The sequence below is a fragment of the Enoplosus armatus genome, chromosome 4 (assembly GCF_043641665.1).
Source record: "Enoplosus armatus isolate fEnoArm2 chromosome 4, fEnoArm2.hap1, whole genome shotgun sequence".
Lineage (NCBI taxonomy): Eukaryota > Metazoa > Chordata > Actinopteri > Centrarchiformes > Enoplosidae > Enoplosus > Enoplosus armatus.
In genome coordinates, this window is record NC_092183.1 from 10233182 (window position 1) to 10248365 (window position 15184).

General features: G+C 41.9%; 2 protein-coding genes across 4 annotated transcripts; one reads left to right on the forward strand and one right to left on the reverse strand.

Annotated features, from left to right (window-relative positions):
- Window positions 1-4019: 4019 nt before the first annotated feature.
- znf131 (zinc finger protein 131) lies at window positions 4020-8387 on the reverse strand. The gene is made up of 8 exons (XM_070904636.1): window positions 8258-8387; window positions 8064-8165; window positions 7211-7355; window positions 6902-7010; window positions 6502-6693; window positions 5996-6371; window positions 5768-5898; window positions 4020-5023 (listed from the first exon to the last, which is right to left on the reverse strand). Exons 1-8 carry the CDS (start codon window positions 8385-8387, stop codon window positions 4496-4498), a joined length of 1713 nt encoding a protein of 570 aa, XP_070760737.1. The 3' UTR covers window positions 4020-4495.
- Window positions 8388-11803: 3416 nt separating this feature from the next.
- On the forward strand, window positions 11804-15184 carry selenop (selenoprotein P). Of its 3 annotated transcripts, none has more exons than XM_070904848.1 (5): window positions 11804-11887; window positions 12416-12646; window positions 13011-13223; window positions 13304-13421; window positions 13523-15184. In XM_070904848.1, exons 2-5 carry the CDS (start codon window positions 12444-12446, stop codon window positions 14198-14200), a joined length of 1212 nt encoding a protein of 403 aa, XP_070760949.1. In that variant the 5' UTR covers window positions 11804-11887; window positions 12416-12443; the 3' UTR covers window positions 14201-15184. The 3 variants fall into 3 exon arrangements, with proteins under 3 accessions (XP_070760949.1, XP_070760951.1, XP_070760950.1); XM_070904850.1 differs by having other exon boundaries at window positions 13523-14176; XM_070904849.1 differs by having other exon boundaries at window positions 11814-11887; window positions 12413-12646.

Here is a 15184-nt window from a genome sequence, read left to right on the forward strand (position 1 = left end):
GAGGATCCCTAAAGAGAAGGAGGAGGGTTTGCCTGGTGCGCTCTGCTGCTGATCACACTGCTAGCATCAGCAGCCTCTTCACACACTCCGACAAAGGAAAACACGGGAGCCCATCCCCAGCAGCTGTGGATCAAGACACTCTTTCCTAAACGCCTGCCTGTGCCTGTAGTTAGACAAGCTAAGAGAACATAAGGGCTGTTTCTCACATCACAAACTATGAAACGACTATCTGTCAAAGAGTTCCTCCTCTGTGTTTTACCTCTAAAAAGCTCCTTACTCTGCCTCCCATTCACTTTATGCCCATTCCCTCTTTCTGCCTGTGCTTGTATCCCATTCTCTCTTTTTCACTGCCGTTATGCATTCAGGCACAAAGACAACGCACGGGCCAACGCACACACACATCCACACACCCTCAGACAGACACACAAGCACGCTCATGTAAATACGTACACACAAGTGCGCACATACACACAGACAGCGAGCTCTCTCCACACAAAGGTCCCCAGTGTGTTAATTGAGACACATGGCTGACAAGAATAAAGAGCTCAACAGTGAAAGAGCTGCGACAATGAAGACTATGGGCCTTAGGAACAGAGAGGCAGGCCTCTCTGGAATCTATGGGGCAAATATTTCACATTTTCCAAAAAACAGACTGACCTCTAAATCCCTTACCTCTGACACACTTCCAAATCAAAGCTGCACAGGCCTCTATGGATGCACTAAAACTAAAGCACTAACATAATTTAGACACAATACCTGGCTTTGCAAATGAGTAAGACACTATGCTACTATTTTCAACACTGACTTTATATATATTCTGCTTTACTCTTATCTTTTTACGTAGCATGACTTCCTCTCATTCATCAATGCTAGCCTATTACTAACAAATGTACAGAACACACTGCTATTCCCTTAGCCTGACAATACTGAACATGTTCTACTGTATACCTCCCAGTACATCTTGAAGAGAGAGCGGGAGTCTCTGAGGCCTTAACAAAGTTACCATGACACTGTATGCAGGGAGCTCAATAACATAATGTAGAAGACACTGTAAGTCCTGCATCTTGTGGTTCTACTCAAAATCTATTTGGTCCATTTTTTTTATTTCTTCCTGCTTTATAGAGCCATCTGAGTTTGCATTTCATTCACTGTCAGCACTTCAAAGAGGTTTGCATCAAAGAAACTACACACAAAGCACAATGTTTCATGTGCTCTGACTGATTGACCATCAAAAGAATAAAAATCAAGAACAAATCTCATTTGGGCGGAAGTAAACAGGACCACCAAAAAGGGCTATTTTTGCTTCAAAAATATGGAAATATATTCAGCTTCTAATCCAGGTCTACACTGAGAGGAATTATGATAGGTTTGAATAGATTACTTTCGTTATGCAATATTTTCAAGATTACCTGCTTAATTTTGCAATTAGGATCTTTATCGCTCAGCTTTAGTTTTTGTAACTCCTTGAAAAAGGCTAATAGACACATAGATTGTGTAGTTAAAGACACAATATGAGGCATTCTGATGGCTCAGGTCGATAAGACATGTAATGTAGGGTAATTGTGACATCCAAATGTGGCTGCTGAGTCATTCAAAGCTCTACTCTCTCTTTGCCATCAGCAAACACAGAAAGCATAAAATGCATCAGTCAGCGTGTATAACCACAATAATCAGTCCTAGTTTCAGGGTGTTTCCTTACAGCCACAGGCACGTTTGAGAATAGTGTGACAAAGTATTGCTTTTCTTTTTGTAATCTGTCTGTGTAAATATTTGCTGAGTCTGTGTTCATCAAACTACTGTACTCCCAAAAGGCAATTGCTGCCAAGTCTTCACTACAGAGCAAGATGGCAGTAATCAAACTATCAGCCAAACTATCCTTAAACAGTCATAACGGATACTGCATGAAGACCCCATCAGAGTGCAACAGGTGCTACAGATTCACTCTTCCATTCATTGCACGATTTCATGTACACTGTGTGCTCAAAACAGATACAGCAGGTTAATCAGCGAGACACATCCCCGAAGTTGATACATTAAATAGCGCGTGTGTGTGCGTCATGCGCGTGCATAACTGCCAAGTGATGCATTGTGATCCTTTTCACAAGAGATGCACTGAATTTAACGACTACAATCATTGCAAAGCAAGAGTAAAATATATAATAAAAAAGAGACCACAAGATTATGAAAGATAAATTATGAGCCTCATTCTCGGTCCGTATGACACGAGCTCTTTCTTCCACCTTCAGAGATTATTTTTCAAGGTATACTGCCGGGATATGTCTACTGTGATGTGTTAGCATTTAAAAACATTGTTTGCAAGCTTTCCAAACACAAACCTGCTTTCGAGTGAGTAAATCTTGCAGTGCATCAATGAGGTGACTTGTCTATCGGTGTTCAATGACAGTCAACAGTTAACACCTCCTCCCGGCAGGCCATCCCCTATGAGCCAGCGCATTTCTCATCATACGCCTATCGGCAGAAAAAGACCAGTTTGTGAATCTTACTTGGGTGAATATCTTCATGGGCCCCTGGCGACAAGCTTTACCGGCCCCGCTGTAAGATCATCTTCTCCGGTGCCCGGTGACATTGAGCGCACTGGTTCTGCTGCAGTTGCTCCCCGGTTCAGTCTGTGGTGAGGTAAATCCGCCTGACTGGCAGGTGAAACGACCAATCGGCGGCGGACTGAGGAGTCCAACGTGTGTCTATTATCCAATGAGAAGCAAGAATTACAGCTTTACTTTAGTTCAGTACCACAGGAGCTGTCCAGAGTAGGAAGCGGCGGGTCACCAGGTAATCTAACCTGTGTATGTCACGCGCCATGGTCTGAGGCCACGCGGTTAACGTAGCAGAGGTTCAAGGTGGGGTCAGGGGACCCCTAGGAGGCCTTAACAGGATTCCAAGAGGTGCACATGCTTCAATTTCACTATTCTCGTGTGTGTGACTTTTTCTTTTAATATACAGTTGTGAAAACAGTTTTAATATCCACTTGCTAGCCTTTCCAGGTCTTTCATCTACTTCTCGTGATTAGGACTATGTGCACATGTGCTGTAGGTCTACATACTGCCAGACCAGACAGCTGCTGGCTGATATAACTGAAGTTTGACTGCTTCTTCAGGGTAGTACTGCCTGTTGTGTTTGCCATGGGTGGTGGAATATTTAAGGTGTTTAATATTCTGTGAAAACAATCACTTTCATGTTTCAATCACTACTAGATTCATCTCATTCACTGGTTCAACAGCCCAGTCAAAAACAAACTTTTATAACACAACATTGACATATAATCAGTCATCTTATGAAATAAAAAGGGTCAACTTGCTGGCAAACAGTTGTTTTACACATCCAGTGGATACTGGGCAACTTTAGCATTTATTTGGAGTTGTGTTTCTGGCCACTTGGTGAATAAAAGTCCATTATTCACTTTCCCTTCAGCTCTGATCTGGTTTCCACCAACCCCTGAGGGAAATATCAGTGTCTTTTTCTGCTAAAGGCTCCACTAGGTTTACCAGCTAGTAGCGAACTTAGTCTTCATCGCTTGGTGCTGTGTAGGTACCGTACACTGGGTTCATCAGAGCTTTATCGTTGATCACAGCTAACTGCTGTGTCTGGAAATTATGCAGATAGGAGCATTGAGACTGAATCAAAACAGTAAAGTTGCAGCCGTAAAAAAACAAAACAATCAGCTGGAAGACACAAGAAGAATCTGTAGAGCTAAAGGGCATTGTAGAGTTGGGTTATAATCTTCTGTGGATTCATCACTATTATCAACTTCTTTTACGATACACAGTCATTTAATCCATTACCAATATAAAAATACTGATTACAACAGCTTTAAGAAAGGAAAAACAAATTCTGAAGGTATAATAGGCTCAACAGCACTCCCAAAGGTGTCTATACTCTTAAGATCAAGATCTCAGTAGATGGATGCAAGACTTGTAGCCCATACTGGAAACCAATTTTATTCCATATCTGAGTTTTTCTACAAAAAACACCAAAAGTCAATAAGAACTTGAACAAAACTGTAGCATTAGCACTGAGGAACATCAGCTGTTTTAATGAGCTGCAACAGAAACATTTCATTCATTGTCAAATTGTCTTGGCGTGTGACCCAAACTAAAAGACCACAATATAAATCTGAGGTAAAATAAGGACGCAGGAAATGAAAAAAAACAAACAAACAAAAAAAAACACATGACAACTGATGAAGGATTGACGAAGCACGGAAGGGTCACTGATGTGATATGATGGCAGCTTTAAAATAAATACAGGAACATTAGCAGGAAACTATATATCTCCTTTACTCAGTCCATAACTCAGTTCAAAGTGTGAGGTTTGTGGGAACCGAGTCATTCGATGTGATGGCAGACAGAAGTGACATGCTTTATCCCACATGCAGTGTTCTTTATGGAAACTAAGATGTCAGCTACAGGATAATGCAACCACTCAGGACTGAAAGAATGTCCCGCAGGTCATTTAAGACACAATCCTTCTCAAATTCTCATACAACCACAGCTTGTTCTGCCTCCTCAACGTTCACCATTTCACCCTCCATCTCTACTTCCACCTGAGAGTTCACCACCTGCTGCCCGTCAACTTCAGTCGTGGTCACGTGCACCACCTGGATTTGCACCCCGGCACGCTTTAATCTCTCCACGTCCTCCTCGCACATCTCTGCCACCCCTCCGTCCTCCACCACAACTGTTGCAGTCTCCTCCATCTCCATCACGTCCACAGGCTCCACTGTGACGTGTTCCACCTGGATTCCATCATCCAGGAGGACCGTCTCGGCCCCCTCTATGCTCTGTGTTGCAATGGCGAGGGCGGCGGCGGCGGCAGAGTCAGTGAGGACCACTTCTTCCGTTGACTTGTTGTCCTCAATGGAATGGACATGTTTGAGGTGGGCCTTTAGTTCTTTTGGGTGGGTGAACCACATGTCGCACATGGTGCAGTGGTTGGGTTTGACTCCTGTGTGGCTCACAAGATGGTCTTTAAACTGGTCCCAGCTGTTGAATACACTGCTGCAGACCTGATGGAGGAGGTGGAGGAGAAAATAGTAGGTCACAGTCATAGAAGAAAAGAGAGGACCATCAGCCTTCTTTCTTTTGGGAACACAGGAAGTGAACTGATAGAAAACGGGAACCATCTATTGTTATTATTACCTTAAGCGTTTAATCAATTATGTAAGTACTTGGCCATTCATTTTCCATCTATCGAATAATCGATTAATCAACTAACCCTTGCAGCTCTACTGCTCTAATTGTAACCATTAATGGAAAGCTGTAATGCAAACATTACTCATCTGTGAAGCCTATCTGGTGGATAGTGTAGGTAGATATTCAATATTAAATGACTTGAATTAGGAGCAAACACTTGACTGAGGCATCCCTACTATAGGACAATTATCAGAAAAAAACTGACATTAAATCAGATGTTATTATATAGTGAAAACAGCATCCGTTACCACTTTGATACCAACAGTTTATACTATTTAACAACTGTTAAACTACATTTCTCAAAAATAAACCTACAATCTAAGAAACTGTATGACATCAGTACATTCAATATTAGCACATAATTCAAAACATTAGTCTACACACTAAAAGGAGGCATATTTCAGAATATCTGGGCATTATGACTTTCTGCATTAAGTAAATAAATATATAAATATAATATGAAAAGTGATGATGTGAAATATGAAAATCTAAATTCTACTGTTGATACTGCACTGGTACGGGAGGGCATATTGGCCTTGATTCTGGACAAACTGTACCTGGCATTCATAGAGTTTCTTGCGTCCTTTCTTGGCTCCGGCCCCATTCTGACAGGCTGCCATATGGCACTTCAGTGTGCTGTTTCTTGCAAATCGCTCGTGGCAATCTGGACACTCATAAGGTTTTTCACCTACAAAGAGACATAAAGCAAAGCATGTATTTCAATGTTAGACGTGTAACAACAAGCCAACGATACATAAGACATACAGCTTTATTTTCGTTCTCACCAGTGTGCTTCCGCAAGTGCTCCTTAAAGTGGCCAAAGTGGTCAAAGTGCTTTTTACAGTATTCACAAACATGGACTTTCTTCTGGGGTTTCTGGTTTCGAGACAGCTCTTCTGCATCAAAATGAAATGTGCTGATGTGCTGCTTCAAGGCGCCCTCCCGCGTGTAGGCTTTACCGCAGTGGTTGCAGACATGGGGTTTTTCCAGCGAGCCCAGGTGTGTTTTCAAGTGCTGTTTGAGGTGATAATACAACTTGAAGCTACGATCACACTTGTTGCAGCGGAACATGTTGTCCACTTGGGAAATCTGGACCTCTACGACCTCGACATTCTCCAGTACCTTGGAGGCCATCACCGTTTCCTCCTGATACACCACTTCCTGCCGAGCACAAACACAGGCAAAGCAGGGTTAATCCTTTCACATCTACAACCCTTACTGTATATAAAATTACGAAACCAAAAGAACATGAAAGTCAGCTTAAATTAAGGTTTCTACAAAGTAAATATACCTCTTCTATTCCTCCCTTCTTTATGACCTGTAGCGTAGGTTCCCCTTGCTGATACTTGCTGGTTATGTCAGCAAGAAGAGCCAAAGCAGAGTCATCTGACCCCGCCTGAGCATTCTTTGCTGCATCGACCACCTCCTCCAGTCCAGTCTCTTCCACCTCAATGTCCCCTTCCCCTATAACCTCAATCTCCACCTGGAGAACATTGAAAACATTCAGTCCTAACAATAGGATGCATGGACAAAGTAAGGGTCACTTGTGTTCACTTCATACATTAGGCAGTTGTAGCACAAAGACTGAATCTTAGTGGTAGAAAAAAATAGAGCCAGTCACTGAAATTTCATCTTATTGTCCACTGTTTTGCAAGGAACTATCTCTACAAGTGCGACATGAACATACTGACCTGTTCCCCTTCCACTGAAGGTAGGGTTTCTGTGATTACATTAGATGTCTCAGCAATCTTCCTCTTTTTACCTTTGCTCTTTGCCGTCGGCGAGGGATTCTCGTTTATTCTACAAGAGAAGATGAGCTCTTGTTTAGAGGTCACACTGTTTCTATTAAAGGGGTCCAGAGACATAATCCTTTCTAGCTAATAAAGCACTTCACCACTACATTAGTAAATTACATCACTTTAATTCTGAGTTCTATTCTGGATTCTAGTGACATTTTATGAGCAGTGATATGTGACAGGTCAAATGTATGCAAGTCTCACTTATTGTCAAGTGCCTTGATAGCTTCCTGCATCTGGAGGTATTCAGCAGCCTTCCAGACATCATAGGCCTCCTCTTGTCCAGCAACAACTAGTGTTGCTGTGTAAGTGAACTCCATCAGCTGGCGAAAGGCTGTGTTACTCACTCCTGTCAGAGTATAACAGAGCAGCAGTGGTGAGTAAAAGCTGTTCAACATAACATAATAACAAACACAGGAATCTGTAACTGCAAATTCTTAGCTGGAAATGTTTGGAACATAAATCACATGTAGTATTTAGCGCAGCAATTACTGGTACACAGAAGACATTTGGTCATGATTTTTTAATAATGGACTTACAATATGTTTCTGATGAATAATGTAAAATCTGTTTCTAATGACACTTTACTTTTACAAATATATATTAAAAAACATTTACACTTTTCCCAACATTGGTCATATTTTCATAGTTTTGGCCATTGTTCCAATTAGATTCCAGAAGAGCAAGCAACACATGCGTTCAGACAATCAGACATGCTCTAAACAAAACAATTGTTTTATCCAAATTTCTTAAAATCACTTATAAGGAGGTAAAAACTATAGTAAAAGATCAGTTATGATCATTAATGGCTTTGGAAAGTCCATGTGCACACACTTAAAGTCATTACAGTACTTAGAAAATTGATCCAAGAACTACCCTAATGGATGCTGACAACCAACTGTTAAAGTCCACATTGAAACACAACACAAAACCATATTTCTCTTGCAAATAAGAAGTTTACAGTCTCCCACTACTTCCTCCAACTGAAGAGCTGTCTGACAACTTTTCTTTTCAAAATTGAACACTAATATGTTCTAAAAAAATTGAACAGTAATACCTTCTATCTCCACCAGAGGCTCCTGGGTAAAATCCTGGAAGAACTTATGGAAAAACTGACTGCATGCTGCCAACACTGCTTTATGGGCCCTGAACTGGTGTCCTGTAAGAGATAAGAGACATGGAAATGAGAGGCATTGCTTAGGAATTTCACTAAGACATCATAAATAGGACCTATAATGTATGCCTACTTACCATCCACAATCAAGGTGATGTCTGTGAACTGATCCAGCTGTCGTTGCTCATTAAGTTTGTCCATCATGACTTTGTAATGTGCTGGGTACTCACTGCCTGCATTCACCTCGACCTCCACCTCAGCCGCCATTATTGGCCTTATCCCTTTCTGCATGGAACAGAGGAAGATGGACACAAAAATCTTAATTCTGTTTGAGGAAAGTAACTAAGCCATCACATGAAGCGAACACACACAAGTGTGAGCATCACAACTTCACTTTGATTGACCTGTACTCCTGGTTACATTCTCCATTGTTCTGATGCATTGTTAGAAACATTAGATACGGTTTTGAGAATAGTTTAACTATTTTTCAACACATAAGTTCACTCCTGCAGTCAATTAGTGGTGATCTACAAAAACTAAATAATTAACTAAATATAGCAGACATACCTGCATCTGATCAATGAAGAAAGACTGTAATTACATTGTTTTTGGTTGAAACAAAGTGAAATTATCTGAAGGTTCAAAGCTGAACGGGGATTTACAGGGCAAGAACATTGCACAGAATGAGGAAGTCAAGATGAAGGCTCACGAGAACCCACTACTAAACCTGGTTAAACGTTGCGTTTGCCAGAAACTCTGACATAAACTATTCAAATATGACATATAAATGACACCCTGCTATGTTTTAAGAACGGATACTGACGTGGCACACGGGCATATAACAACATATGATCCCACACATGGTTGTTCATTTGGCTAACGTTAACACACTTTGCTAGTCCAGCTCGATGTTAGCTTAACTAGCAAACATACATCTTGCCCTCCGCTGACGAGCAAAATAAGTCATTTTACATACCAGACAAATATATGTAACCAAAGCCAAACTTACCGGGACTAGATATACCTATGTAACGATTTCGATACTGGAACATGAAGGAAATAAACATGGTACAATCCCAGAGTGTTGCAGGTAACGGGCCTCTTAGCACGTTCGCCATTTCGCATTTGACAATCAACATTACGTCATCAAACCGCGCATTAAAATACACTTTTCCCAGACAGATTTTCTAATTATAACAACTGTGGGTCGAAATACACGTTACAAACCATCGGTATACATACCTAAAGTTTGCCTACGCTGCTTCAGAAAGTTGTTTTGCGATAATATTTCCCTCGACGCATGTATCGCTGTTCTACTCTCGTTGCTCCGAAAAGGGCGGTCGTTCAACCCTCGGGCCTCGGATTCCCAGAAACCCTTGCGCAGTCAAGGACGCCGAGGAGCGTTGCTTAGTGACAGCGGTGCGTGACAAGTGTTTACATGTTATTCTCATCAACTGCTATGGATCAGGCAAACTAACATTTACCAAAACGGATAAAGGTGTATTCAGATTTAGTTTACATGACATTATCATCTGCAACTATTTATTTGATAGTAAAATAGAATGCCAATGCCTCCTCCTATGAAAATGAACCCAAGAATGTCCATAATGTGCCAGAATGCTGAACGTTACATTCATTTCAAGTAATGTATAATGCAATGTAGTTGTAGAAAACAGTTTATGTATCCCTGTTACTGGTAGCCTATATGGTAATGGACATATTGAGATCTTTACCAGTACAGTGATCAATACCATTGATCTATTAAAATACAAGATATTAAGATAAGATAGAGCTTTATTCACAGGTTACAATGTTCCAAATTACAAAAGAGTGGAGAAAGAAATGCATAATTGTGCATCTGTTACAAATCACAAGTGCAGAAATAGTGTGAATGGGAAAACATGTATGAATTGTATGAAGGGGTGGTAGTGGATGTGATATAATAATAATAATAATAATATAAAATGAGTTAATAACCACAGACCAAGTGGGCGGCATGCATTAAAAGGGTTTATGCTGACAAAGGTTTATAAGATATTGTGCCACCTGTATCACCTTTTAGTGATAGTTTATTGGCTCAGTTTAGTGTGGATGAATATTATCACTTCAGATCTCTTGAAAGTTACTGATATGCGTTCTTATATTGAGGTCAGTGTGCCCTGATAAAGAGCACATGCCACATTGTCAGACGCTGTAAATGAGTAACACTGGGTCATAGAATAAGCTAGTCCTGGCAGGACACTCAAATGTCATGCTCTGCTGTATCAGCTGACGGCCACATCGCAGTCACATCTCACTGCACTGATCGGGTGGTGTTTATAGACACTGATACCTGCATGTTGTCTGATGTAACTGCTACACCACAGCCTCTCTATGTGCTCTTGTAGATCTTCAATTCTTAGTTTCTACTTTCTACTTTATTTGCAGTGCTTCGTCTTTGTTGACATGTATGTAATGCTGCTCATGTATTCTGGCAGAAAGGTGCATACCACCAAGTCAACTAACTAACACAGTGTGTGGCTCAAGTGTTCCTGACAGAGCTCCTGAAATCAGGACAAGCAGCAGAAACAGCACATTTCTATCTGTGTGCTTGAATGCATTTTATTCTTTGTTAAATTAGAATGTTGCAGACAGTTGCTGGCCTAGTAACAACTGGCCTTTGACCTTAGTAATCTCATAACAGTGCTCTGCATGGCCTATATCTGCAGACAGACACCCCACACACCTGCCTGATTGGACTTTGAGGTTGTTTACACCTTTTTATGAACTGAAATTGTTAATGTCATCTAATAATAGTTTACTGTCCCTTTGCTCCCTACAAATGGATAACAAGTTATACAATAATTAAAATGTGTCTCCAAAGTAAAATGGTGAAGCATCTGAAGTTGTAAATTAGCTTCAGCAGCCGAATTTTAAATTATATTTTTTCATGAAGCTACTATCTTTTGTGGTTCTTCATCTCTCCTAAATCTCTGCAGTGTTCATTTTTATCTGTTGTTTGGGTTGCTAACTAATTGTACTCAACATTTGTTTTTGGCCTGTCCAGAACTATAAGAATATCATTTGCTCACTTCTGATCATCCATGTTCAGTACTACACAATGAATTAATTGTATTAATTAATTAGTTAATATTTTCCTACTTTTACTTTCTGTGTGTTAAACTGCAGGATACCTTCTCAGGAATGCTTAAGACTAAGTTATGCCACTTGTGCATATTGAGTGAGTCCTGTCTAGCTGTGTTTGTGTGGGCCTTGCAGAAACATGCTGGACACGGACCAGAGTCCCACCCTCTGTCCTTTTTCACTTCCCCTCTCTCCGCTGAAAGTAAAAACAGAATTGCACAATGTTCTTGGAGACTCATAATTCACTTCTATAATATACTCTACACAATGTAAAAGCATCCGATTTGATGTAAAAGGCAAATACATGCAAGGGCTATCTTAACAAGCCATAATAAAGAGGCAACTTTTTCTCCTCACACTATTCTCCTGAAGGAATTGGTCAAACTGCCAGTTGCTATAAAACATTTTCCATGAAGTGTTTGTATCCTGTCAACAAGGGAACTTCATGCACTGTGACTTTTTTAACTTGAGAAAAGTGTAGGCATCAGCATACAGCTGGGACTGAACTTTGTCCTCCCTCCAGATAGAAAAACAACAGGCAGAGTATAAAAGGGGGGAGCAGTGGAAGAAGAGACTTGTTTTTGTTCAAGGAGCTGCAGCAACGCAGAGCTGAGCAGAAAGAAGGAAACTTTTTTTAACAAAGGGTAAGTGACAGAATTCTTTACATTTTATCCAGTTACTTCAAATGCAGTTAACACCCAGAAGGTCAAATGTACTTTTAAGTATTCCTTTTTACAGCTAAGATTAAAAAAAAGGATCAATGCTAAGAGACAGAACCATTTCACAATACAATTAATCCCACTTCAAGCAGCTATTTAAGCAGCCTCATTCGAGCATGCTTTCTGTTCGATTCTATGCTGTTTCTTTGAATTTACTGTGTGTATAAACAACATGAGCACAGATTTGGGAACTTCAAATAAACTGCTTTGTTCACTGTACTCTTCCATGACTATATCCAGTCCAGCAAGCACTTTAGTGAAGAGGTAACAGTTTGGGAGTGAAAGCTTGTAAAAATGATAAATCTTCTTTGACCTTTTGTACAATCCTATCACTTTTGTCTGCTGAGTTTGACCAATCCCTGACGTTTTCTCCTCCCTCTTTCTCCTCTCGCTGCACCCTTCCCCATATTCTCCCTCCCCCCACCACCTATCCTTCCTCTCTGTGCTCAGCAGACTGGGGCAGTGAGGAGGCTCCGCAGGGATGTGGGCGTGCCTCAGCCTGCTCATCACTCTCTGCCTGCTCCATGGGGGCGGGGCAGAGAGTGACGGGGGTGGGCCTCACTGTCAGCTGCCGCCAGCCTGGATGATAGGGGAGGTGGAGCCAATGAAGGGGGCGATGGGCCAGGTGACGGTGGTGGCCCTTTTTCAGGCCAGCTGATTGTTCTGCTTGGTGCAGGCTTCCAGGTATGTGCCTATCACGTGTTAGCCAATGTCCACCTTCACCTCTTGTTATGCTCTTCTGTACATTAAAGAACACATTGCACTGCATTGCATTACCTCAGACGTCCTGAATCTGCATCAAAGCATGAAATTTAGGTCATGTTATCTTGGTGTTACAGAAATGGTATTAGATATTTCAGTGTCAGTTTCTGCAAGGCTTGCCAAGGTATGAGAGGCTCAAACTGGTCCTTCTTATGCAACTGTTACAAAGTTCACTGTCAAAGAAGTGCATCCTGTTCATACCTGTTTGTTAAGCTGACTATCCAGGGAAGCTCTATTAACAACTGATTTTTAAACTCATGTTCTCTGGTTTCCCTCATCTGAGCAGAATGGACGGCCTGCGCCAGAAGCTGGAGAGTCAGGGTCTGAAGAATGTGGTCTACATGGTCGTTAACCACCAGGGGGAGCAAGCACAGCGCCTGCACGCCATGCTGGCACAGAGACTCTCAGAGAACATCACACTCTACAAGCAGGAGGAGCAACAGCCTGATGTCTGGCAGACACTGAGCGGAGAGAAAGACGACTTTCTCATTTATGACAGGTTTGTTACCTGTAGTGGATAGTAGCAAATATTTGTTGTTTTCGTCTCCTCACCATGCTTTTATATCCCTTTGCCATCAGGTGTGGCCGTCTCACCCACCACATTTCACTTCCATACTCCCACATCGGACAAGGCCATGTCGAGGGTGCCATCAAAGATACCTACTGCAAACGCACATGTGGGGACTGCATACACGAGGTATAGCCTGCACATAACTGCAAGAATACATTTAATAAATGTGTTGGTAACACATTTAATCAAAGATAGGCTAATTTCTCCTCTCTTCATGTTTTCCACAGAGCACTGAGACACCAGAGGAGTGCAAAGTGAAAGCAGATGTACAGCCTGACGCAGACGGCACCCCACCTGTAGAGGAAGACACTGGACGTGGTCACCATCATGATCATGGGCATGGTCACCATCATGGACATCATCATGGTCATGGCCACCATGGGGATAATCATGGTTTTCACCCCCGTGGTCATGGCAGTGATCACAACCATGGTCATCACCATGGAAATCATGATGATGCTGGTCAGCAAGGTGTTAGACAACAGGGGCATGAGCAAGATGGTGGAGTATCTCAAAGGCAACATCATCTAGATTTAGGCCAGATGCAGCAAGAAGTGCAAATGCACCAGATGACAGAGGGGGCCCATGGAGCCCCTGTGAGGCCTTGAGTGCCAGAGAAAGCTAGGTGAAAGTCAAAGCACAGCTGACAGCGGACAGCAGGCTCTGACAATGAAGCCTCTCCTAAGGCCAGCTGATGCTGACACTGACGCAGGCTGTTTGGCGATGCAGGGAGTGAGCAGCCGGTCGGTCTCTGACACTGTGATGAGGCGCTTCCCGCCTCCTGACAGTGACATGGACTGAGTGATGCAGCTAATGTCAGGGAGACCTGACAGTGACGCCCGCCTCCTGCTGACTGACAGCAGCCTCAGCCAGCCCAATGAGCCTGACCCGCAGGTGTGAGCTGAGGATGAGAGCAGCTGTAAGCTGGCTCTGATATCAGCCTCATATTAACACCAGCCAGAAACACCAGGGCCAAGCGCTCTTTTTACCAACAAGTATTACCCCGGGAGAGGGCAGGGCAACCCCTGGCAGCATAGACGTGGGATAAATGAATAGGTGGAGTCCAACATCACACTGATAAAGACAAAAGAAGGCAGATAAACACACCAACCAAATGTTTATCTTGTTGTCCACGTCCTGTTTCACCTGTCTGTCAGTGGATTGCTCTCATCCTCTCTCAGGAGTGTATGTGATTGTCATGTTCGTGAATTGCCTCCTCCATTTTGCTCTCTCCATCCTTTATGAAACCAGGCGCAGAAACTATGTTCTAGTGGCGTCTGTATGAAGTCAGGCCGGAGAGAGCGGAGAGGGTATTTCAGGAACATGATAAACACTTTTTACAAGTTCAGTATCAAAGGATATTTGAGGGAACAGAAATCTGCAAATACTACAAAAACAGAATAGATAGAAGATACTATTACAGTACATAAGATTCGATGAATTAGATAATTACCTAAAGGGAAACCTGAAAGCACTGGCCCATTATTGGGTAAAAAACCTTTAAAAGCAAACCTGTATGCTATTGATCATTGTTCTTGAGCACATATAAAGGCAGTAACTACCATGAATTACTTTCTTTTTGAGTACTTGCCATTCCTTCCATTATGTCGTCTTTGCATTTTCTAGGATTGCGATGTAGGTTGCAAATTGCACACATTTATACAAAGCTTGCTTAAAAAAAACAACAACAAGGCTCTATTGTTAAGAAACGGTCAGAGGGAAAATGAGAGTGGAGCAATTAATGACTGTTGGAATACACTCTGTACTTAATGATGGTTTCTGGGGGAAGATAAAAATCACCCTGAAAAACTGATGCTTGCACAGAGAACTGTATTGTGTTAGATTGTCAAACATGGAAACTGAGAGTTGAATAAAGATGGTTGAGTTAC

Coding starts and splice junctions, on each gene's coding strand:
- znf131 (XM_070904636.1), bottom strand. CDS start 8,387: ATGGCGGCTGAGGTGGAGGTCGAGGTGAATGCAGGCAGTGAGTACCCA. Junction 6,372..6,501: donor AGAAGGGAGGAATAGAAGAG/GTATATTTACTT, acceptor TGTGCTCGGCAG/GAAGTGGTGTATCAGGAGGA. Junction 5,899..5,995: donor GCACTTGCGGAAGCACACTG/GTGAGAACGAAA, acceptor GTCTCTTTGTAG/GTGAAAAACCTTATGAGTGT.